This window comes from Kryptolebias marmoratus, linkage group LG11 (assembly GCF_001649575.2).
Source record: "Kryptolebias marmoratus isolate JLee-2015 linkage group LG11, ASM164957v2, whole genome shotgun sequence".
NCBI classification, from domain to species: domain Eukaryota; kingdom Metazoa; phylum Chordata; class Actinopteri; order Cyprinodontiformes; family Rivulidae; genus Kryptolebias; species Kryptolebias marmoratus.
Genome location: NC_051440.1, coordinates 19680895 through 19706122, shown reverse-complemented (window position 1 = coordinate 19706122; position 25228 = coordinate 19680895). Strand labels below are relative to the sequence as shown.

General features: G+C 38.3%; 2 protein-coding genes across 4 annotated transcripts in view; both read right to left on the bottom strand.

Moving 5' to 3' along the window:
• ldlrad3 (low density lipoprotein receptor class A domain containing 3) overlaps positions 1-16690 on the bottom strand; it is a 74972-nt gene extending 58282 nt beyond the window's left edge. The window contains exon 1 of one of the 3 annotated variants that reach the window (XM_017423036.2): positions 16280-16690. In XM_017423036.2, the coding sequence (XP_017278525.1) occupies positions 16280-16334 (55 nt within the window). In that variant the 5' untranslated portion in view covers positions 16335-16690. The remainder of the gene's footprint in view (positions 1-16279) is intronic. The other 2 variants (XM_017423034.2, XM_017423033.2) reach the window with 2 other exon arrangements.
• LOC119617444 (protein ALTERED PHOSPHATE STARVATION RESPONSE 1-like) lies at positions 16497-25220 on the bottom strand. The gene is made up of 4 exons (XM_037978155.1): positions 22910-25220; positions 20740-20773; positions 18141-18193; positions 16497-16786 (listed from the first exon to the last, which is right to left on the bottom strand). Exons 1-4 carry the CDS (start codon positions 23143-23145, stop codon positions 16531-16533), a joined length of 579 nt encoding a protein of 192 aa, XP_037834083.1. The 5' UTR covers positions 23146-25220; the 3' UTR covers positions 16497-16530.
• Between the last annotated feature and the right edge of the window lie 8 nt (positions 25221-25228).

The following is a 25228-nucleotide window of genomic DNA, read 5'->3' as shown; positions in this document are numbered from 1 at the left end:
AGCCATCCCCAGCCAAACGTGCACATTTTGGTTCTATAGCAGAAAACCAGAGTATCTGTGAACATGTAAACTTCACACAGAAAGGCCCCAAGCCAGAAGGCAACCCTCTGACCTTTGCACTGGAAAGTGACAGCTCTAACCGCTGCTCCACCATGTCGCCCACAATTCAATCCAATGTATCAGGCCACAGTAAAACAATACACTGACTGGGAAACAGCAGCCTGAAATAAACATATTTTCAGCTTCAAAACAAAAAGTGATGTACAATGAAAAGGTTTGATTCCAATTATTATAAATCTTTCTTCATATTGCTCAAAATAATCTAAAAGAATAAAAAGTTTGAATTTGTCACTTAAGAAAAAAAACTATCATTTTGTACTGCATAAGGAAAAGAAAAAAGATACAACTGGTGCATTTAAATTCTAGAAACATTTTTATACTTTTTGAAAAAATACCCTTTCTTTGTGACTGCACAGAACAAACTGAAGAATCTTACTTTAGAGTAGGAACAAACACCAGCAAAACATCAGCCAAGCAAACAACAGCTGTTGAAGCGCAGATGAGGAATGGACCATGACATCTGGAGGTTATGGAACCTGAATGGCGCAAACCACCAGGTGGCTGTTATAGATGCAACCACAGTGTTTGACTAAAACTGTTTGGTTCAAAAGCACGGTTTGAGTCCTTATTATAATTTCTGACTAGTCGAGTCATCTAAGTAAGAACCGGATGAGTCACAGTGTCCTCACAGAAAACCCAACAAATTGCAGATATTTTTTGTCCAAGTTGGAACAGCAGGATAAAAACATTAAGTGAAAATTACAACTGAATCTATTATAAATAATTGCTGGTAGATTCTGGCCCTGTGATGGACTTGCGACCTATCCAGGGTGTCCCCCACCTCTCGCACAGTGATGGCTGGAGATAGGCACCAGCTCCCCGCAACGCAGAAATGAGAAGTGGAAAAAGAAAATGGATGGATGGATGGTAGATTCAACTGATACAGATGGAAATACTGTCTTTTCACAATGATCTTTTTATTCATAAACATGGCACTGTTTCTAGAAATGTTTTCATCCATACAGAAACACAGAGAATGACCCAAAATCTTGAGGTAACCATGCCAGGCCTGCATGTGGTCCAAACTGTAAACAAAAGAAGAAAAAACAACTGATGGCAAATACAAGAGCAAAAACCAAATCTTAACAGTAAAGTTGGACTTCTCCTTTGTGTCACAATAAACTATTATTTACTGGGAGTCACGTCTGTCCAAATACATGAAACATAATCTGATCTCTCAGGCACAGTGTCCAGCAAGGGATGGTTGATGGGAGGAGTTTTCCTCATAAAGTTCAAAGCATATTCAGGTAAATTATTTAAAAAAAAAACTACTCTCATTTCTCAAGTTTTTAAACACATACCATATTTAATGTATATTATAGATTTGTTCATTTTTCTTTTGCAAGTAATACAGAATACAACAGTTTTGCAACTGGTATCTGCAACACAAATGCAAGCTTGTAATCTGTCATTACTGCTGTTGTTACATCTGTCTTGCTCTGGGTCGGAGATTATGACATTATGGTTTTAAAAGGTTGTGTTTAGGCTGTTCACACAAAAATGCAACAACGGCTTTCTAAGATGTTTACACTTTGGAACCCAGCTTAGAAAAATATTGTTTAGGCGCTCCTAAAATGCCAATCCCGTGTGGACGCAAGGCTGAAACAATAAAAAACCTTCACACATCCACAAAACACCACTCCCGTGTGGACGGAGCCTAAGTGTTATACCACAGCAATCTTTGAGTGCTCGGTTCATTTTCACAGTACGTGCTTTTCACAAGCATTAATCCTACTCAGATAATCAACTCGATCCAAATGTACAGCAATTAGAAGGATGACGAGCTGCACATGCTGATGCAATGAGAGTGTAATAACGCTGATTAAAAAGATATATTTGTAATTTGTAAAAAAGGATTTCACTAATTTCAGAAATTAATTTTCAGCTATTGATACTCATAGTGTTTGGGGGAGTATGTTAGATCAAAACTGAAATGAGTCTTTTTCTATATTGAATTTCAATTATATCTTTCCTGAATTTGGAACCATTTTATTTAAATTATTAGTGTATTCTTAGATGATGCTTCTTTGGGCATAAATGTCTTAGTGGACTTGATGTTGCTGTTTGATTTTGCAAAGTAATATGGTATAGAAATATATTTTGCCTCGGTGTAACTGTGGCATGTAAACTACGGTCACGCTATGAAATCATTTAACATCTAACGGAGTAGATACATATAACAGCCAAGAGAGATTACAGGCAGAACAATGGAGGCATACTGAGTCGGAAAGTTAAATAAAAGCAGCGTGGTTTCTGCTGAAGAGGAAAGTAATGTTGAAGAATCCTCCTCCGTCAGTAATCACTGTTGTTGTAGTATTGTATTTTAACCATTTAACATGACATTCAAATTTTTTAGAACACAAAACAGCGCTGTTCTTTTAGAGCCAGACACACACTTGCCTGTACGACTAATGATATGAAAATGTCAGTGCCAACATCCTGAGAAAACGGGATTTAGTAAAACTGTTACTTTCCCAACCCACTCACCCTGCTGAGTTTAAAACTCACACACCAACTGCAACGTGTTCGCATAAGAAAAGCCGTTAAAATGAACCTCGAAAATAAAACGTGCGATTTGAGCAGCTTTGCTCTGGCTGAAATGTAATCAGACCACCAACACTGCAGCTGTGGGTGTGATGCGGCGTGCCACTGCGCCTCGAGGCATCCTCTGAATATTAGCATATTCATAAGATTTGGAATTTTTGATGAAAAACATGGTGTAGATGTACTTTTAATCTTTTCCATTTGTTCATCAAACGTGTTTGTGGAAAAAATCATTAGACACAATATTATACATTGCACACTATTTTGCGTGTATCTCTCTGGGGGGGGGATTCTTAACCATGTAAATAGGTTCCATTCTTCATTTTTAATTCAAATTTAAAACTGCAAAAGAGAAAGTAAGGTGAAGAGAAATATAATTAGTAGAAGAGCATTTACAAAAGGAGAAAAAGAAAGTTCATATTTTTATCGTCAGGATAAAAACGGCAACGCAAAGACAGTTTAACTTTAACTGCACTCAGTGTATTCCAACATATGTGATGTTCAGAAGAAACAACCTTGAAAAAATCTGACAGAAAGATGTTTGGAGCAAATGCGTTTTGTCAAAATTAGAGATTCTTCCATTAAGATGAGACCACACAGAAAGCAGCAGGCGTCTAGATGGGAGAGATTTTGACTCTTAAAAGCCTCAGCTTGTTAAAGTGGCTGCATTATTTATAGTCCATCTGTGGGCTGAAATATCAGAGGGAATGGAGTGGGCTAGAGGGACTACCTGATGTTTGAGAAAAACTGGATATTTAGTAGAAAAGAGGGAGTGTTTAAAGGTGTGCATTAAAACAAACATTGATATCAATTTATATAATTTCTAGTCTACAATACTGACAATATCTATGTTTATTTTAACATCTATAAAATGTTAAAAGTTTAGATGACCCATTGATCACTGTTGTTGCTTTTGCAAAATCTCAATACTGCTGTCGCGGAACTCAGAAGAAAACCTTTGTAGTTGAGGAGAAATATAAATATCAGCAGGGTAAATGATGGCTTCATAAAAAAAAATTAAAAAAAAATAGATTTTTCCACCATTAAAATGAATCTGAAAAATGAAATATATGCATATAATATCGTAATATTGCCATATTTAGACAATTTAACTTTCTGGATGTTTTCAGAAACCTCAACATTTAACAATTTGTGTGGGAAAACAATGACAATAAAAATTTGTGGAGCCTAAAAAATGAAGTAATTTCACTTTTTTTTTTTTTAACCATGCATGATAAAAGTAATACACCAGGTAGTCACGAAACAATTTTAAAAACAGACAATTGTTGAAACTATACAGTGTAGTAATTTTTCAAGTTTTTCAGCTTTTTCTGTGAACTTTAAATTGCTGCACTGTCATCAAACTTACAGTAACCAGTTGTAGTAAGACAGAAAGACATATATAACAATCAATAAAAGAAACATGATATTTAACTAATCACACAATGACGTGTTGAACTTGGTAACTTTACTGATGACTTCATAAGTTACATCACAAATCTAAAGACAGACTTAATTGTAGAATTGTAGTCATGGTTTGTAGAAACTGACAAGAAGTTAACATAATATTATATCATTTTAATTGTTAAAATCTTTTGTTTTGTATCTTTACACTCTTAACTTATACAATAATGGAGCTATCTAAATTTACATTCATTTGTCTGGCAGCATGAGCATACAATTGTGTACACTATTAGTCTCTGCACTATCATTATGTGTTATTTTCTAAGCCCTTATCAACAGGCTTTGCAGTGACAGTCATACATTCTTTGACACTTTGGAGCAATTACTGGCCAAATTAGTCTGGCTTGGCTAGAAAAAGCTCCATTAATCACACACTGTCCTCTCATTAGTGTGTTCTCGCAGTGAGCCTTTAATGTTTGAGAAATGGTTCAGTCTTGTTGTTTCTAACTCTATCTGTGGCAGAACAGGATTAGAACATAAAGGCACAATGGCACAGTCCTCATATAGAAGATTCAAAATCCAATCAAGTAATGTTACTGGTTACTTGCATGCTGATAGGAGACAGAACCTTCAGAAAAGTTGTTTTAGTGGAATTTTTTTTCAGCCTCTTTCATATCAGACAGGCAATTGTCCATCTAATTCCCTAAGAGATGAAAGTGGCAATATAAACACAATCCTAGTTTATAAACACTTTAGGATTAACCTGTCAGGGATGGAGGAAAAGAGGGACAAGGAGAAGAATAGTGGCGAAAATGAGATTTGGCTATGCTGGAAAGCTGCACCGTGATCAAATGAGGAGGAAAAGCAACACTGCTTGGTCACAGGCGAAAACAGAAAGATGCTCTGACAACCAAAACGTTTATGCAAAAGTGCATGAAGTGTAAACAAGACAAATATTTTAATTGTTTACTTTTTTATTGGTCGTAGGGAAGATGCCTTTGTTGTCAAACTAACATCCATTTCATTCACAAACCTGAATGTCAACACTTCCCTGCGTTTCCTTCATCATGCAGTCAACTGTGGCAGAACACACTGGTAAACAGGACATAACCTTCATCCATCACTATGCTGTGAGACCCCATACTGACTAAAGTGGCATTTCAGCAGAGCCAGCCAGATAGTGAGAGATGATGCAGACAGTCCACAGAGGGAATCTGCAAGAGCCGGCCTTATGTTATATCTGCAGCAATCTCTCAGAAAGTACCTAAACCTGATTGTATGAGATCATAGCACATTTCTCACCGTCACAAAATAAAAAATAAATATTTTTTTAGCTTTCTCAATGTCATAAAATCACAAGCAAAACCCTAGTTGGTATATGAGCTAAAATTTATTGAATAACAATAATAATAATAATCTAAAATATAAAACAAGACTTCAGAGATGGAAATTGGGCTATTAATTCTTCTTAGCACAAACAGGTTCATTATGCACCACGGAGAGGATGTATTGTAGGGTGCAATGAGAATACTGTGGAGGGGAGGAGAATTTGCACCCTTTTTTTGCCTAAAAAGTGCCTAGGGAGGGAGAGAGAGATAAAATGATGGAAGCAAGCTGCACACAACAAAAAAGGCACAGACCGTCTTTGTCTGTCTTTTGCTCTGTGTATTAGCAAGTAATGAGCTCCTAATTGTGTAGCCAGGCCATGGAGTCACTGCGGGGGTTGAAAAGCAGTGGGAATTAACTGTATCTGCCAAACGCACGAGGGCAAAGAGATTGATAGAGGAACAGAAAGAGAGAGCACAAGGTGAGAGAGGAAAGAAATAAAGGGATGTGCGATAGAGACACTACATTGAGGAGACGGGGTAAAGGCAAAATGATGAAGGCATTACAATGAAAATGTGTATTTCAACAGAATGCAGATGAGGGGAAACAAGTGCCAGTGGCCGTTCAGTGCACTCGCTTTTCGGCCATAACTGTCTCCTCTCGCCATGTCTCTCTAATATTTTATCTACTTTGTGGTAATGAGTCAAAACGCTGATAAGTCAAATGGACAGTTGGGGTTTAAAAGGTATGGGGTGTACGAGGAGTTCTAACAGAGGTAATTGATGCTGTAACTAAAGGTCATTCCAATAAGATTTTGGTCAATATGCTATGTGTAAAAGGTCAACTTGGACAAGGAGGAAACATGACAGGAAAAGACATGAATGATGACGGAAAAAGGTCACGATATCATGGAGACCGACTTGTCTCCATCTTCTATGTGAACGGCTGGTTAAGTTTTGTGTGTTTTTGCGCCTTTATCTATCTGACTGTGTGCACTTAAGCAAATGTGGACACATGTTTTTGTTAGTCTAAATATATTCAATCATGATTGCGATGTAGATAGTCCCCATTGTGTTCCCTAGTTGCCACTTAATTCTTCTTTCCTGGTAAGCCACTTCCAATGGCTTCTCTGCCCCTGCATTGCTCAGCCCTGTAATTCTTTTATGCACAGTCATAGACCTCTATCTTGTCATGGTAATGGCTGCGAAGCACTCTCACTGTAGTCGGAAAAAAGCTTCTTAGGACTCATGTTATGAAAGACAATCATTTACTTTTCACTATGTAACAGGTCAGAGCTCCTGCTGCTCAATATTACATGCAGACTCACGTCCAGAGCTGCAGTGCCTTGAAATCTTAAGTATCACCTACTAATCTCACATTCTTCTACTCTAGCCATTGTTTCTCATGGCCTTTGCTCTACATCCATTTGCTTTAACACCTTAGTGACCAGGTGACTGAACATAGGTCACTCTGCAATAGTAATGAGCACCTGTCACATCCTTTCTCTTCACTGCTACTGCTTTAGTAGCATCTGTGGTAATAGAAAGAAGGGGTGGTGGCTCTGGATGGAGGCGTATGCCAGAGATGGATTGTTCAGAGCTCAGCACAGCAAACCAAATCTATACAAATGACCTGCTGTGAAAGCAACTTCTACTCCTTGGATCTGGTTTAGAAGATATTATTTTCTTTTGTGGGATTGTGTGGTTTCTTGTGAGTTTATAGTGAGTTATTAAGTTTATGCAGCCCCCCTTACTGTTTTATTATTTATGCAAATTTGTAATAAGGCACATTATTTTCTGTTAAGTCTCTGCTTGATGTGAGTCATTCAAATGCTAGTATACAGTCCACAGCACCTATGTACATTGTATAAATATAGAAAACTCGAAGATGCTATATTTTAGTTCCAGCCAATATTATTTGCTTACATTGTAAATAAAATAACAACTTTTGCTACCTTAAAGACTATACCTTCGAGTTACAAAGTTCTTCGGCAAAGTGCAAGTATTATGAGCGTTCTTGTGTGTTTTGTGTGCACAAATGCAGAGAAGAATTTGTGACTGGCTGTGGAGGTCAGTCAAGGTAAAATGTGTTATTATCCATCATAATCAGAGGCTGTGTGCTTGCTTCAGGACATATGAGCAGCTAACCCAGGGCGGCCACAGAGGAGATGAGAATCATATGACAGTGAAATGTGATGTTTTCCAGCTTCACTGGTGGTTGTGTAAAAATATTTTTTGAACTATTTGGGGTTGCAAAGCCAGCACAAACAGGTCAAAAACATTCTGATAAGTTTCATACTAGAAGTTTTTAAGACAATTGTTGCACCTAATTTTCAGCAAATGCACATTTTTTATTTGGGAAATGTCACTTGGGGAAAAAAAAAAACATTTGACAGCTCTCAGCTCTTTACATTCTGACAAAAACATCTCCTTGGTCTTCCAGTATTAAATGCGTCCTGAAAATGTTCACAACATTTGCCCAGCAACTAACTGCCATCTAAATGGAAGTGGCTTTACCAAACTTTCTTAAGAGCCTCAGACTTTCAAAAAGAGACTGCCTTACTGTCAGCGCATCTGTGGGCTGAAATAAGACCAGAGTGCACGGTGGGCGATAGAGACAAACTAGGCTAAGAGTCATGATGGAAAGAAAGTAGTAACTTATAACTGTTATACCAAAGAACACATAAATCACAGCGGTACCATTTAACTATATTTATCGTTTCTTTGACTGTAGGTAAAATTAAATCAGGTCTAAACCAAGAGTTTGGGTCATTATCATACCTCTAAAACACAAAGATATAAACTGGAATTTTGTCTTTAACAAACTGAACTTTTCCAAAATCAAAAGCTCTAAAATAATGTTACAGATCTTTTGTCAAGAGTTCACATACTACAGAGTACATCAATATAAAGCTGCAGCCATGTCTGGAAATCCCACCAACACTTTATTAACTTGACAAAACCTCTCGTGTCAAATCCTCAGTGACTGCAGACTGAATAAGCATCTATGATCTATAGATCCCATCCAAAATTGTGGACAAACAGCTCTTGCCTAAAAACCACAAAGTCGAGGCCTGAATCTCTAATCTTGCACACTTTCATAACAAACCAAAGTTCACTTTCATTAGTCTCCAACGCTTCTGTTCTGCTCTCCTTGATTTATGAAATCAAAGGATGACATTTATTTGCTGCTCTTCATTCACAAGGAGCAGGAACTCCCCTGTGTTTGGTATTCATTGAAGAATTGAAAAGAATTCATTTTGTGGCCTAGCCCTGGGGGCTGCTGCCAAGCCATGCTTAACTGGGAAGCAGCATTAAGGCAATTAGCATGGGCTTTGCATTTGATTTTAGCTGGCAAGACTGCTTCTGTAAACAGCAGGCAGGATCGAGCGATTAGTTCCTGTGAAGATGAGCACTTTGCCTCCTCTGGTACTTGTCCAAGAGAGGATTACTCAACACACATTGCACATACACTCTGCACCTTATACATACACAAATCTACATATACGCTGGATCAAAAAAGTGAGAGAAAAAAGACAATTGTGGGAAATCAAAAGCAGTGTCCACTTCAAGGAGCTGTTTGTGCTATGGCAGAGCGGAGTAGTGTCTGTTCCACGCATTACCTTCCAGTTCGATTCACCTCCACTTCCCTCAAAGAAAGAAATTATCCTTTGGTGTCTTAACCCTTTTATCATCCATTTAACACAGAGAATTTCAAGGCTCAGCTTCATTTATTGAGCAGGTTTTAAGGTATGTAATATCGAAAAGTTCAATATCAATATCAAGGGGTCCTGAGTAAAAGTTTCAAAATTAATTGTGACAAATAGGCAATCATTAAGTCAAATGAACTGAGATTGATCTTATTTGTTCATTTATGCACTCCACTGAAGAAGAAGCCCGAGGTCCAGAAAAGCCTTTACGTCTGTAGATGAGAATTTCACCTGAGAGGCTGCTAAATCAAACGTGTGTCCATGTGAATAGGCACCCACGACTAGGTAAAGAGAATTCTATTGGCTCTGTCATCTTAATGTCAATCTGGTGCAAAAAGAGTTGTGGATTGCATGTCTCTTGTGCTTTCACCAAATAGATAAGGTATCAAACTAACTGAGATTTAGCTGTTGTCACGTCTCACCCCACCATCCCTGGCCAAACATACCCGCTCCCAGAGAGATGTTGCTGATAAAATATAAACAATGCCATGTGCAGATCTCCACAGAATTTGAACACGCCTCTGTGGCATAAGTACGACACACAATAATCCCATTTAAACCTTGAAAAGACAGCATGAGATTAATATCAATAAGGCATAGAGACATGCTAGGCCCATGAGGGGAAATAAATTTCAGCACAGTGTGGAAATTTCACACTCTACAGCACCTCAATTATGATTGTGAGGCTTGCTTCAGCAGAGGGCTTGTTTCATGAGTCAGCATTGCTTGATTGTTAGTCTTTGGGTTAGAGTCTCCCCCTGACCCAAGAACAGTCCAAGCTTACAAGGCTAGAGGAAAGAGTTCGACTACGAGCACATGATCTTGTAGATTATTCTAATCCTGGTCACGAATGCATCAACAGAAGTAAAGAGTTCTTCAAAAACAGGTTTTGAAATGTGTTTGATTACAGTGTCCAAAGCCAGAGGATAAATTTGGGTTAATAATAGGTGTTAATTGTCTGAAGTGTATCACAATTACAAAACAGCTATGCATGAGACTAAAGTATTATTCAAACAAAAAACATACTTCTGCATAATTAGCACCAGAGGAATTTGGCAGAGAATGTATATAATCTTTCAACACAGGATACGTTGAAAAAAAAATACAACTGTACTGTAAAAATATCAAAAAACAAAATGCAATTTAACAAAAACTTATATATGTACTTTTTATGGCTTATCGACCTTGTGGCTAAAGGTTGAAATTTACTTACCTCATCGCCTAATGACAAAGTCATGTTTAGGTGGGGTTTTTTTTAGGTTGAGTTAAAACACTGACTCTATTTTCAAGGTGATAATAATCTTGCTATCTCAATAAGAAAATGTCAAGTAAAGATTCAAACAAATATTAGTGTGCTTCCACCACATATAGTGTCAGTCCAGCCCTGATCTTTTCGATTGTCCTCTCTGGGCTTGTGTTGACCTTTAAGGTAGTGTTTGTTTGGCTTGACAGAGGAATGCTGAAATTTCAGTCTAAAATAGCCTGCCAGTGTCCACACCAGCTAACATGGAACAGCAAATGACTGCTAATCACAGGGGACAGCAGGAGAGCCAGCTGTCAGCATTCCAGCTTCCATTCCCTGTCTGACAGCAGGCGAAGCAATGCAGGGGACACATACAGCAGGTCAGTCTCCTCTCAGAGGCACCTTAGATGAAGACTGGAGTTGGAAGCTGACTGGAAAGGGCAAAACTAAGCAAAATACCATTTAAGATTTAAAAACTATACTAACTCCTTGTTGAAGATTTAGATTCATAACAAGTGAGCATCATTATAGTAAATATGTTAAAGAACTCAAAACAAAACTCAAACAACATAAACCGGCAAATGCTGCAAATTTTCTGTCGTTATAGTTTTTTGATGTAAAGTATGTGAATCTAGCATTTAAAGCACAATGTAAAAAACAATATTTTTCCTCCATATATAAAAAGCATCAACAGCCAAGTATTTGTTTGTTGATTCACTGTGGTATTTTATAATCACAATCTACTCATGTCTCAAAGAATACCCATTCTCACAGTTCATAAACATTTATATGATACAGAAAGAATAATCTTGTAAGCACCATCTCGTGCACTTGTTAGGACTGATTTATCAAACCAAAGGCTTTTCAGTTGCAGAAACTAATTTTGTTGTGTGCATCCCACAGCTGGTGACGGGTGGGCTTGCCTCTTTGCAGCAGTCGTGTAGCTCAGCAGTGACTGAGGTTTTCATGTTGTATTTCTTGCTAAATAGTCCTGCAATGAAAGAGGCAGGCTCAGTAATCACTGATGTGATTACTTGCCTCTGCAAAGGGAAGTAATCACTTTAGTAATCATTTCAGATAAACAGACCAGGGATGGGCATTTCGAAAATACTGGCAAATATTTGATTATTTTTTTCAAATGTCATATTCACAGTGATGAGCCGAAGGCATTATCACATATATATATATAGGTTTAAATTAGCATTCTTGCTCCTTTGCACAACACTGTAATGCTTTTATTTTTGTCTGGATAAAAAAACTGTTTGTTAAAAACCCAATTTGTTATATATTCTTTCATAGACAAAAAAGTCAAACTTTAATGACTCTGCTGTTCTTGAATCAACCTTCTTCAGCAGATAAGCAGATTTGTCCAAGCTTTGATCTTGGCACCAAAAGACAAGATGGATCAATATCAGGCAACCACCAGGGGGGATTAACACGTTGCTGCATGGTAAATTAGTAAAGATCAATGCAAAATCAGTATATAATGAGCTGGCTCCAAACTTTTTCCACTGTTTTTTTACCCTTTCCTGTTTTTCTATGTCTCCTTCAATTCATACACACCAGAGTTCATGAAATATTTAGCACTATGACTTATTGATCATGGATGCTAACAGAAACCAGTCAGAGCACCTACAATATCATTTAAACCGAGTGGTCAAAGAGCCTAAAATGTGCCCGTGCTTTTTTGTTGAAAGTCATTAAAGATACAGAATGAGTAATAATGTGAGACTGATAAATCACAACACTTGTACAGAAGCTAAAGCTGCCCTGCTATAAAAGTCTGAAATGTGACTCCAGTCATGAGGTTTTGTTTAACTTTGGGAACTAAAGCCACTGCGGTCCACTTTAATCCCAGGCCTTCTCAGAGGCATGCATCTTAGGCTGGAAATCTATCAAACTATGCTGGCCAGTGCAAAAACACTTCTCTTTGTCTCCTTTTTTCTGCTCCATCAACACTCCAACATAAGCACAAACACAAAAACGCAGATTGGTCCAACTGGCTTGGTTCAGTGAAGCCAGAATGCAGGAATACAAAGCACAATAAACAGAACACAATGTGATTCTTTCATTCTGTTGAATGAGAGAAATGACCTGAATCGTCTCTGGATGGTTATGTATGAAAGTATTCTATCACCTGCCCTGTGCAAACAGCCTTGTGACAAAGACCAAGAAATACAACGTACATTATGCTTATCAGCTCGTAACGTTGACTTTTTTTAGGACCCTGTAAATAAAAAGTAACAAAGTAAATTAGATAATCATTTGATCAATTACTCTCTTTTCAGTGGTAATATTGGACATTTATGTTGGCTGAACAACTTGAGTGTTTCAGTTGCTTTCTATCTCGCATAACAGCAACATTTAAACCGCTATGGTTTCATCCAAATTTCTACATTAAAAGCAGTTGTTGGAAAACTGTAATTTATTTTAATAATGCATATGTGTACATAGTAGGGATGGGGGTTATCATCTAATTTTAGATGCAGGACATAACAAACACAATTCTGAATTGCCTTTTGTCCTAATACAGTTGCCGTAGTTGAACATGCTGGGAGATAGGTGTGCGTTTTCACAAATTTTTCAACCTTTCTTTGCTGAACCTTGGAGAATATATTTCTGTAAGTAATACTTGAAGTTATCATGTCATGACTATTTTTAGTAGTGACTTTGAAATGTTTAATTTGTGTATAAATTTCAGTGATGAACATCAAGATTTACTATTGAATCTACAGGTTTTTTTATTAAGGATTTGTAAAATATCAAGATTTTGACAGTAGAGCCAGATTATGTTTAAAACACACTGGTTATTATAAGGCAAACATTTAAAATAATCTTATATGATCAAAATGCTGGCTGTTAACATCTATCCTTGATGTTAATTTAGTAACCGACCTGGACAATGAAAAAGTTCAAATGTGCAAAGGAACACTCAAAACTACAGTGCACAGCCTGGACATTATAGTCAGCATTCCTACCCTGATAAGCTTCTGAACTAATAAAAGAGCAAAACCAAAATGTTTATTTAAACCCAGAAAAAAAAAACATGCAATATTGAGCAAACAAACAACAACAATCTTCCTGGAAGGTAGTTTCTCACATTAATAAAAGGTTCATGTTGCTTTGCTCCAACTGAGAATAACAGAGTGAAAAAAGACTAAGTCTTAGCTTCACATATAATCTAATCATAATTTGCACCTGCTTTCACAGAAACATTACTTTTTATGCTACACGTGACATGTAGAGAGAAATCAAATGTGTTGCATAGTCCATCAAACACTGGCAATTCTTTATTGTTTTCAAGAATCCCTATAAGTCATGACAATGATAAATCCCTTCAGCATGATGAAAAAGTTACAGTTTAAACAATAAGAATCTGAGAGATGATATAATCCTAATTTCTCTATTGTTCTAAATTGATTTATGAATGTCAAGACAACGTTAGTTGTTTACAGTGTTAAATCGGGACACAGCTGGAGGAGTACCCTCTAAGATCCTGATCAAAACCTGTAAGCTTTAATGTCAGTTATGGTTCATGTTCTGCTTGGACCAGACAGGGCACCGAGCTGGGACCCACTGGCTGGAGGCAAACGTGTCTTCCTGCCCTTTTTATTTAATCTGGATTTACCAAAATTAAAATATGACTGTAGTCATCAAAACATGATCAAATTCAAAGACATCCTATAACTCATCAACGGCCAATAACTCCAGTATGTACACCTCTTTCTGCCTTTCTGGTGTCTGTGAAAAAGATGATGCCTGAAGCACAATAAAGCTGTGTTTAACCACGCCCATTTAAAGCACCACTTTAAATGGACTGTGTGCAACTTCCCTAAACATCACAGCACTTCAATAGAGATATCTTTAGACGCACCACTTCCCAGAACTGGGTAGTCCATGGGGAAAACCAGTAGTGTGTGTTACACGAGATGACTGGCAGGTGCTCTTCATCCTAAGAACAAACTAAACCTTGTTAGAAAAATACTGTCATGTACGGGCTGTGTGAGAGCACAGTAAGATTAGATAGTTTAACAAGTTTTTTCTTAAATTGACAAAAAAAAGAAAACTATGAGCAAAGTTTGTATCTGAAAAGTTATCAAGATATTGTGCATTTTTTACTTTTTCAATTTTTTTTCAGAAAATTTAAGATACAGATTCTCAAAACCCTTGATTTCCATCAAAGACTTCAGCTCAACTTGACATTCAATCGCTGGAAGTGCAACCAGGCGCTTCCACCATGCACGCCATAGATATTTTAATTTAGGCAATGAACTGAAGACATGAAAAAGCAATATATTATACAAAATTTGTTGGTACCTTACAGCTCATTGAAACAATGCTTAATTTCTCTTGAAAAGTAACTCAGTTGATAACAGTTGTCTAATGTTAATCTGCATTTCTTTAGGAAGTGATAACCAAAAAGAATTGTAAAAATAAATGGTTTGGTGTTTGTTCAACAAAGATTTGCTAAGATGGTATGGTTTGTTGGTCCACTTAAAAATGAGTATTAATCCTTGTATTATAGCAACGTTTCAAACTAAGTGTTCTATCTTAGTGTCACAGGTTCCTTCAAGCTTTCCATCAGCCATTCAGCCCACTTAAAGGGAACAAACATGCTGCTGCGTATTATGGTACTGTGTGCACCACACTGAACACGGCACAGAGAAAGAAAGCTATAGATGTTCATGTTAAGGATTAAGGCTAAAAATCATCTCTGAGCAGCTTCATGTTCCTCTGACCACAGCTGCCAATATTGCTAAAAAGTATAAAGTTCATGGTACAGTAGCCAACCTCCCAGAACATGGCCGCAAGAGGAAATGCAACCCCAGGTTGATCAGATGGCTAGTGCGAATGGTAGAAATAGAGCTAATGAAACCATTCAAGCTGAACTCCACGGTCAAGTTACATCACTTTCTGATGCACCATCCGTCACTTTTTGAACCATAATAGGCTTCATGGAAGAAGACCCAGGAGGGCTTCACTGTTGACAGAAAAAAAAACACAAAAACAGGCAGAGTGAAAGTTGTCAAAATGCATGTTGACAAGCCCCACGGTTTCTGGGACTGATGAGACAAATCTGGAGCTTTTCAGCCACTCGAACCAGTTGTGTTTTTATTTATTTATTATTATTATTACTGTGGAAGTGTATCAACAAATGTATCCTCATCTGTATATGTGGGTGTGCACAGCATAAAATCTTGACAATGACTGCATTAAATAAGATGCAGGTTTACTTCAAATCCTATTTCCAGGAAACAGCAGACCTTTGATTGTTATTGTTTATATTTGTCTAAAACAGATAGCTGAGCAAGTGAAATTCTTAAAGCATTCGTCAAGCTTGTAATATTACTTTTAACATGATGTAAAGTTAAAATATATAACTTCTAATGTCTGATACCATAATCATCCACTTTCAGGTGTGATTTTGATGATCATACATGTTGATGGATGAATTTCAGCCCAATTTTGATACGGACAGTTAATCCAGGACAGAAATGTGGAATAATAGGAGCTGAAACCCACATCTGCTTCCAGGAGGAGGAAAGCTGTGATGTCCTTCAGGGCTGAACGAGCGACAGACTCGTCAACATATCGCTCCTGAACCAAGGAAGTTCATCTGTAAACCTGTAAAGCCAGGACAGCATGGAGGCTCTGAAGGGGAAATATTTACACTCCACCGTGGAGTGGGGCAGCTCCAAAACCTGTCAGACTGCGGCTAAGTGATGCAAACACCCCTACAGTTTCCAAACTAAACGCAAACATCCAGTCAATGAAAACCCAAAACGTGGGAACTTCTTCTTCAGAAGTTTTCGGCCAACTCGTCGAAAGCAGAACAAAGATTTGGAAGACTTTACCCCGCTTCCCCGCCCGCACTGATGCGCCTTCGCGTCGCGATAACAAAACAAAACAAATAAATAAATAAACAAACTTACCAGCAGTTCTCGAGCCCGACCCCGAACCAAGCAGAAGGTACCAGATCCACATCATACGGTCGCCTTTTTTTCTCTCCCTCCCCCTCGGCCTGCTGTTGTTGTCCTGCCCCGCTGCGGGGCCAAACCCAGGGGCGAAAAGAAAGAAAAAACTTCTCCGATGCAGCGAGTCTGCAGTTGGACTTTGCTTCTGCTGTTGTTGTTGTTGTTGTTGTTGATCTTCCGGGCAAAAACTGCGAGCGCGTTCGGCTGGGTCAGAGTCGGTTCGTGCTGGGGGTAGACGGTCCGGTTCGTGGAGGGGGGAGAGAAGGCGGAGGAGCTGGAGCTGAAGGAGCTGAGGGGGCTTCGGGGTGGAGGAAGGCGGAGCCCGGAGGCAGAGAGCGGGGAGCAGGGGTCGGTGGGTCCGGTGGGTCCGGGTCCGGGTCAGAGCCCCCCCAGACTGCGGCCAGGGGGTGTAAGGGTGCAAGGGGACTACCCCAATGAATGAATGAATCAAACAGCAGAGCTGATCTTGAAGAACAAAAACATAAAAACTAGTTAACTACATTATATGCCATGCAAGTAGGTCTAGTTTTTCAGCTCTGCTATGATCGTATTATTTAAAGTATTTAAGTAGAAGTAGTAGTAGTAGTAGTAGTAATAGTAGTAGTAGGATAGACCAGACACTTTTGCCATGATACTACAAAAACAAAAAGGATTTGTTTTACTATATTTCCTTTGCTCATGTTCTAATCAATGAACACTTATCCAAGTAGTTTATTTTCCACATTTCACTCATAAATATAAGTTGCATTTTTGTCTCATCTGTACCCTACATGGGTACAGATGAGACAATAGCCCAGTGCAGTTTAGGACACTCATTCCTAACGCTGTGAAGCTGACTGACTATGCAAAGCAAATGTAAATGGCAATTGGACACAGGGTTTAAAATTAATTTCCTTTTCTTTCATTTATTCCAGTTTTGTTTATTGGACTGGTGAAATAAATACAGCTTTTTTCTAAAAGGTACTCATCTCAAAGTATGAAATTATGCATAAGAGAGGTTATCCTGAGCTGTATCAAATCTTGCAAGTTGAAAAGGTTTACTTCAGTAGTTTTCCAGGCATACTGAGATGTAATTCTGAAATGCGGGTCCACACTCAATGTAAACAAAGCACTTGGCAGAATCGGGCAGAAGCCAAGCGGAAGCTCGAGTCACATGATTGACCTCCATTAGGCTGGCTGTAGCTCAAGTTGGCAAACAAATATGGCAGAATTGGTCAAGTGTAGAATCTCGGAGAAAAGTGGAAATATAGGAGCAAATCTGAATCTGCTGCTAAACATGAAAGAAAAGAGAAAGAAGGAGAAAGACAACTGTCAAGAATACATATTGGGGATCATGCAGGATGGTGGAGCGCCATAAATACTTATAGTTACTGTTTCAGCCAAACCTATCTTTTTATCTGTATATTTTACTCAACAAATCTGTTTTGACCAGTCTTCATGACATTGTAATGAATACCTTTAAATCAACAAACTTTATTTAAATAAAGTTTATATATTATATTATATAAAAAATATGCCTATTATGAATAGACATTATTATAACATTTGTTTATTATTATTCTTGGCCTGAAGTCTTACATTGCACAACCAGAAAACATGAGATGCAATATATTTCGGGGTACAGTTCAGAAATTGTGTCTTAACTGTAACACACATTACTCTAGATTTAATAAGTATTCTTGTGTGACAAAATGTCACACAATATGTCAGCTTTTAGGGCACAGTTTAGGGTTTACAACAATCTAAATGAACTTTAACAGCCATAAAAGGAAAATAAACTATTTGATTTGGAAGGGCCGGGGTGAAGTGAAAGATTTACCTCAAAAAATTATCTTCAGTCTGGAGAGATGCTCGTCGATCAAGTTTCCCACCCTTAAAGAGAACACGAATACTACTAATAAAAATTATAGAACGGGCATGTTGCATATACTCCTGTTCTAACTTTACCTGTACCTTAAAAGATGATTAAACTTAAAAGAGAAACCTGCTTGTAGAAAGTCAAAGCATGAAAGAAAGCTGAGAAAAAGCACTCAAAGACATTTTCTCTTCGTTGTATTGTTGGCGTCCTTATAAAATCTTGGCTCCTACAGCCACACAGTGAGGAATTTATTACTTAAGGACCCATACAGTGCAGTGTGGGAGCACAGATGAAAGGCTGTATATAATATGTGCAACCTGTTGCATATATGCACAACAAAAACAGAGATACGAGGCTGAAAGTAAGAAAGAAAGTACACCAAAATATTATCATTTTATTTGCATGCAAATTAAGTTGGATTCAGTCAGGAGCAGGGATGGAAGGACAGAAGGCCTCACCTATCAAACCTTTCTCTTTATCATAGAATTGCAGCTGTGTGCAGGCACAACTTTATTTCAAACAAACCTAGTCCTTTGACAGCATGCTAACCTGAAGGCATATGATTGGGATGAGTCGCAATATCAAACTCCTCCAGCTCACTTTATATTCGTTCACACACTGCCTTATCAAGCCAAAGCCTCGTGCAGGCTTAGACTCCTAGGGAAGGGTCTTGGCATGTCAGTCGAATCTGTGGAAAGTTTGTCAAAGATCCCAGCTTGATAGCTTCTACGAGGCCCTGTTGTCCTCTTTCCCCCCCATTGTTGCCTGCAGGGCCTTATGTATTTCCTTCTGTTATAATGAGTGTTGCTGCTAGATGGATGTGCAAGTGCACCGAATAACCACTGTTGAAAAGTGTACAGTTGGCAGACATGAATATTTCAATGATTACCGCAGTTAACAAAGGCAGACACAAGTCTCCTCGACACAAATCCCGGATACAATCAGCACTAGTGTAACCGAATGCTTGTTGAGGAGGAAGAAGATTTGTCAGTCAGTGTTAAATGGATTTTATTCTGCTCCCCTGGAGTTATCATTAATGTTACTACTGAGCTGTCTCACAAATTATATAGTCTGATCCATGGACCAGAATAGAATAATCTGTTTCTTGGTGAGGATCTGCATAAGAGGACTGCAAGCTAAAATCAGAAAAGTGCTCAAATACATTACTGATTGACACAAATGTTTCAGTAATGCCTATCAAATAGTTTAGGCTATCTATAAACAGCCCAGACCTAATTTGCCACTGGCCAACAAATGGACTCATTAGGGGACATTAAACTCTAATATGAAGGCTGTTATTGAGTTAATCGCAGAAGAAACCCAATTAGTGGCCAAATTTGGAGAATGACTCTGAGGTAGTGTGACGATCTGATTGGGGAAAAGGGGGAGGAAGTAAAGCAACCTGGAATGAGTTTGCTTGCGGGTGAGTGGCAGCATGGAGAGAAAGATTCAGCCTCAGATTAAACAAGAGGTAAGAGATTGTGTGGCAGGAGCAACCCAAAAAGAAAGAGTCTGAGTGTGTGTGTGTGTGTGTGTGTGTGTGTGTGTTGATGTGGAGAGATACAACAGTGCTTTCAGAGCTGCAATAAAAAGAATGGGTCAGAGGCAAGAAAGCACCTGGAGGAGGATGAAAAAGAGTATGATGGAGAAGGTGAAGAAGATGTCTTACAGAAGATAAAAAAAATCCCTGTGATAGAAAATGATAAAAAATGATAAATGTCCCTAACCACAATTTTTCTTCATTATTTAAGGAATCCTCTCACATTACAGAGAATAAAATACAAGCTATGGGCTGATTAAGAAAGTAAATATATTTTAACTTGGCTAACAGAAGAAGCTGAGTGCCCTGTCACCAGGAGATTTGCTAACAACATATCATTTTATCTAATGGGAATAAGAGCTGAGAAGAGGATGAGAAATCCAGCTCTCTTGAGTTTCAGGATGACATGTCCTTGTCATGCCCGACAGCTACCGAGGTTGCTGTGAAATGCCAAGGCCCCTGTAGGGACTGGCAAAGGCAGGTTCACTCCCCAGTGAGAGATGCTTGACATTCATTGTACATTTCTAATAACCAGGGTACCAATGTGAGGCTTGTTTTTGTCACTGTATGAGCCTAAAAACAGCATGACAGGAGACAGGACACACGGTGCTATGATGCTATATTCAGTTCAGTATTTTTTCTGCTTTTCCCATTTAGTAAGTTGATGATGAATATTCAGCACACACACCTTGAGCAAGGCTGCACACACACACACATTCTGAAATATTTGCAGAGAAGAAAACACTCATTATTGAGTAATCTGTGATCAATACCCTGTATCGTTTGACATTAGTCAGTAGCACTGATGTCCTGCCTGCTGTTCCTGCAGGGACATCAGATAGGCAGCAAGCAATTGAATCTTGTGTGTGTGTGTGCATTTCTTTTTGTGAGCTTGCATGCAATTGTCACTCTGTTGGGCTTAGACAGAGAATTTGATAAGGAACACATATTGATTTGGGATTTCAGTGGCAAGGGCCAGTAAGAGTTTGAGTGAGAGCTGCCTGATGCATCAATACTTACCTTCTTAATTAATCTTGACAAAGTCGCATACTCCCTGAAGAGAAAGCGAAAATTAAAGAATGATAATATACAGTTCATGATATATTATTAGCAAAACATTGTTGTTTTATGAAAAATACAAGTGGCCATTAAATAAACAATTCCTGGGCTGTTTGCTCAATGGCAAATGCTCAATAAAACTAACAATAAAACAGCAGAAAACGTATAATTAAAGGTAATTACATCCTAATGTGAGAAATAATTGTTAATTGATTTATTGTAAACGTTTATATTAACACCTCTATTAAGATATATAGACAAGAAAACGTGACCATTTTGTTATTACACACCTTTAAACATAAAACTGGAGGGAAATGGAGTTACTCTACAAACTGTAAAGACCATTTAGTTGGTTCATTTTGTATCCAAACAACAGGCAAACATTCTAAATAATAGCCCTAAACAAGTTCACGTCTCAGAGCCGTGACCAGTCTTCTCTCACTTTTGCCAGCTATAATTAGTAGAGACTAAACTCTGATCAGTCATCAAGGTTTCGTTCCTCTAATTCTGCCCTTCACTTTAGAAAGAAATATATTTACAGTATAACCTAGACTGTACACGAGCAACCTTACGTGTCACTTTAAATGATTAAATTATCGTCAGTTGAGTTTAAATGATGGCTGATTAGAGAGAAAAAAATACACTGGGGGCATTTTGTCAGACTCTCAGTGTCCTCTGTGAGTATCTATTAGGACACAGTGGTGCCTTAAATTGAAAGTGGTAGAGCACAGCTGAGGCTGAGGAAAATGTCATTAGAGTTGTTTTAGGAAGCTGATATTCTGACCTGATCATCACATTTAAAGTCAGGGGAATAACTAACAAATAAATATAAAGTGTACTGCAACAAAGGTCACCCTATTCCTGTTTTTAGTTCTTGATAAAAAATAATTCTTTAATACTGTTTACAGGATACTTCATGTGATTTACTGATGATGCCACACAACAAGTCACAGGATTTCCAAAGTCAAGTGAATCATCTGTGAAACTGAAGTAGATGGAACAGCCTGATTGCTACCCAATTCTTTGAACAAATTTGACCAAAATAGCAAATATGTTCTATCAGTTGAGTCAATGATCTCTACAGCTTTAAGATTCCTTCCATGGAGACCACCGACATGTGTACAAAATAAATAAACCAAAGTTTATTAAATATTAAAGGAGATATATCAGCCTGGAAAAAAACAAAACATGGTGGTATTGAAGGAGAAATCATATTTCACTAATTTTAGATTCTCTCCATTGGCTCCCTGTAAAATTCAGAATATATTTTTAAATTTTACTTCTAACATACAAGGCGATCAAACACCAAGCTCCATCTTATTTCAAAATTCCTATTGTTCCATATTTTCCTAACGGAGCACTTTGCTCTCAGACTTCAGGTTCACTTGTGGTTCCTAGAGTTTCGAAAAGTAAAATGGGAGGCAGAGCTTTCAGTTCTCAGGTTCCTCTCTGGTGGAACCAACTTCCACTTTCTGATCTTGAGGCTGACACCCTGTCTGCTTCTAAGATGAGGCTTAAGACTTTCCTTTTAGACAAATAAATCCTATAGTTAGGGTTAGCTTGGGTTCCCTGAGCTATTCTTTCGTTATGCTGCCAAAGGCTTAGACTGCTGGAGGACAAACTGACCACATTTCCTCTCTGCTGTCCATGTTTGTACTTAATTATTGCTGCCATTAACCTGTTTTTCTTCGCACAGAAACTACACCTGGACCAGTAGCCACTTTGTTTGTCTATGTCTCTTTTCTGTCCTCTCTAACCCCAGCCGGTCGAGGAAGATGGCCACCCAGCCTGAGCATGGTTCTGCTGGAGGTTTTTAACCGTTCAAAGGGAGTCGTTCCTTTCCACTGTCACCAAATCTAGGATGGAGGATTGCAATGAAGTGATGATTCAAAACAATCTGGATGTTTCCATAGATAGATAGCTTTTTTAAAAATTAGCATTTCATAAATTATTGTATGTTAATTTATTGTTTTATAACAGGAATGAATTGACTGTAATTGGAACTAATACAAACCTACTCTTTAGAAAGAAATCTACCTTCTCATTTAGCTCAAAAAGGTTAGGCCAATAAAGGCCAAACCAACATGGCCAAAGACAATGTTTACATTAAATTCAAACAATTTGAACTTACCCTATTTGGTTCTTTTTCACTCTGCACTTAACCTTGGGCACACTTGACTGGCTGTAAAACCTAGTGAAACACAAAAGAATGAAAGAAAAGGTAATATCACAGAAATATGAAAAGAGGGTGGAGGAAACCAGGCAGATGGAGAACATCAGGCCCAGAAGGTCATGTAATGGAGTTAGGCCAAGATAAAAAGAGGCACCAGCACTCCCAGCAGGCCTGGCCTGTTTTATAGCAATCATTTTGGCTCAGCCTACTGCTCACACCCGCAGGCTACATTCATTTAGGGTACCACCAACTGTCTCAGGTGTTTTTTTATGGGCCAAAATGGGCCACTCATTCCTTGCTTCCCTGCCACGACAGAGCACTGCTCTGCATTTTTCATCAACGTGCTCCAGGCTATATTACAGTTTTAGATAAAAAAAAGACCCCGATTTGGATTTTTAAAGGGGTAACATTGAGTGTAACCTTGAGAATATTCCATTGTGCTGTATGTGTCTGAAACAGGGGAAAAAAGACAGATATGCGAAGGGCTTGCAAGAAAATGATGAATTTGAGCTATTGAAGTGTGAATTAGAATGGAGCAAACAGCAGGCAGAAGCGGATAGCTAAAAAAAAAGTTAAATAAAATAGAGATGAAAGTATTAATTCACTCATAGCTTTTCTTTTAAATAAAACTTGGTTGAAAGCAAAAGAAACATAAAATGTCTAAACTTAACTGAAAGTTATGACTGTCACTAAGAGACACTGTTAAACAGTGATGAGTGAATTGTGTGCGAGTTTCAGGAGACTTAAACGCAGGGAAGAACATGAAGCGTTATAGCAGCTCCGGGGCTGCGTGAAGTTTTGTGAAAAGGCAGGACCTCAAATTAGCCGGTTCCGTCTGGGTGAAGTTAGAGCCTGCTGACTGACCATGTGAGGAGGAAATTGGGTTTGAAGGGGTAAGACTCAGAACAGTGAAGGGTTACCAGGCGGGACTAGTAAGGTTTGCAAGACTCAGGGATAATAAGCAACACCGCCATGGGGTTATAACTCACGCCTGGTTGCGCTTGACTATGATTGGAGCAATGAGGAAAAGGGAGGGAACAGAAAATAACAAGAAACAAGAGAGGTTGGTAGGGGAGCTTGAAGAGAGCCAAGGCTTTGATCACAGGGGCAAGAATTACCAGCTCAGTGCTTGCAACTGCAGGATCCCAGCCCCAAAGCACTAGGAGAAATGTTCACATTCAAATATCAGCTTCTTTCTCCCAACACTGATTCCTTTATTGGCAAAGTACTGCACATGCAGGACTAGATACACACAAACAAATTGCTTTGTTCTTTTGACTTGCCGTGGGCGAGCTCTCATTAAAGTCATTGCTGTGGAGCAAAGGGGTTTGTGACCTGCAGTGGCAGTTTCTCACACACAAAAAAAAACACAAGTCCATATGTCAACCAGCACTGACACTCTGAAACTGAGAAAAAAGGTGCTGGTCAATAGTTTCTTATAGGAATGTCTTTTGGACAAAGAAAAAGAAAAAAAAAACTGGTAAAACTTAAAAAAACAAGATCAAAATTTGGTATAAAAATACATACAACTGAATCATTATATTTAAAAACGCCACAATATGACAAGATGGTGGAACTGTTGGGTGATAGGCCACGTAAAATGTGAAATAAGATGAGAGGAAACAAAAAACAGGCTATTCCTGGTTTGCTTTGTTGCTTTGCCATTGGCAGGAAATGTTGGTGAGCAAATATCAAGTTTTGTAATAATAATGTTATGGGTGGGTAAAGAAAATGGATGGATTGATGGATGGATGATAATGAAACATATTTATTTATTGTGAAAGTATAGCCTAATTTTTACAACTTCATTAAACTAAGAAATTAGCCATTTAAAAGAAAAACTTTCAGAGCCACTGTCAGCATGTTTACCTGTTGTATTGAAAACTGTCCCTGAATTTGACTTTGGCTAAGCAATTTTTTTAATGATTAGGAATTATTGCAAAACTGTTTTTAATTAGGCACGAGCAGCGACAGCGCTGCGAAGGCCTATTATATTTCGTGGAATTCTTATTCTTATTTTTATTCAGTTCCGACGAAAATCGCAAATTTGGCGGCCTTAACATATTCAAAAATTCACCATACTTCACCGAAAATTGTCCCCCGTGAGAAATTGCACGATTCCATTGAAATCAAAAGTGGGCGTGGCCAAACTGCTCCACAGCGCCCCCTAACGTGAGATAGGACGAACCGAAAGTCGTAGAAGAGTGGAACCTTGGCACGTAGGTAGAACTGCCCAAATGACGAAAAAAAAGTCTCTTGGAGGTATGCCCTAAAATG

Coding starts and splice junctions, on each gene's coding strand:
- LOC119617444 (XM_037978155.1), bottom strand. CDS start 23,145: ATGATTGCTATAAAACAGGCCAGGCCTGCTGGGAGTGCTGGTGCCTCT. Junction 20,774..22,909: donor GTGAAAAAGAACCAAATAGG/GTAAGTTCAAAT, acceptor CTTTCTCTTCAG/GGAGTATGCGACTTTGTCAA. Junction 16,787..18,140: donor ACTGAAGATAATTTTTTGAG/GTAAATCTTTCA, acceptor TTGTTCTTCAAG/ATCAGCTCTGCTGTTTGATT.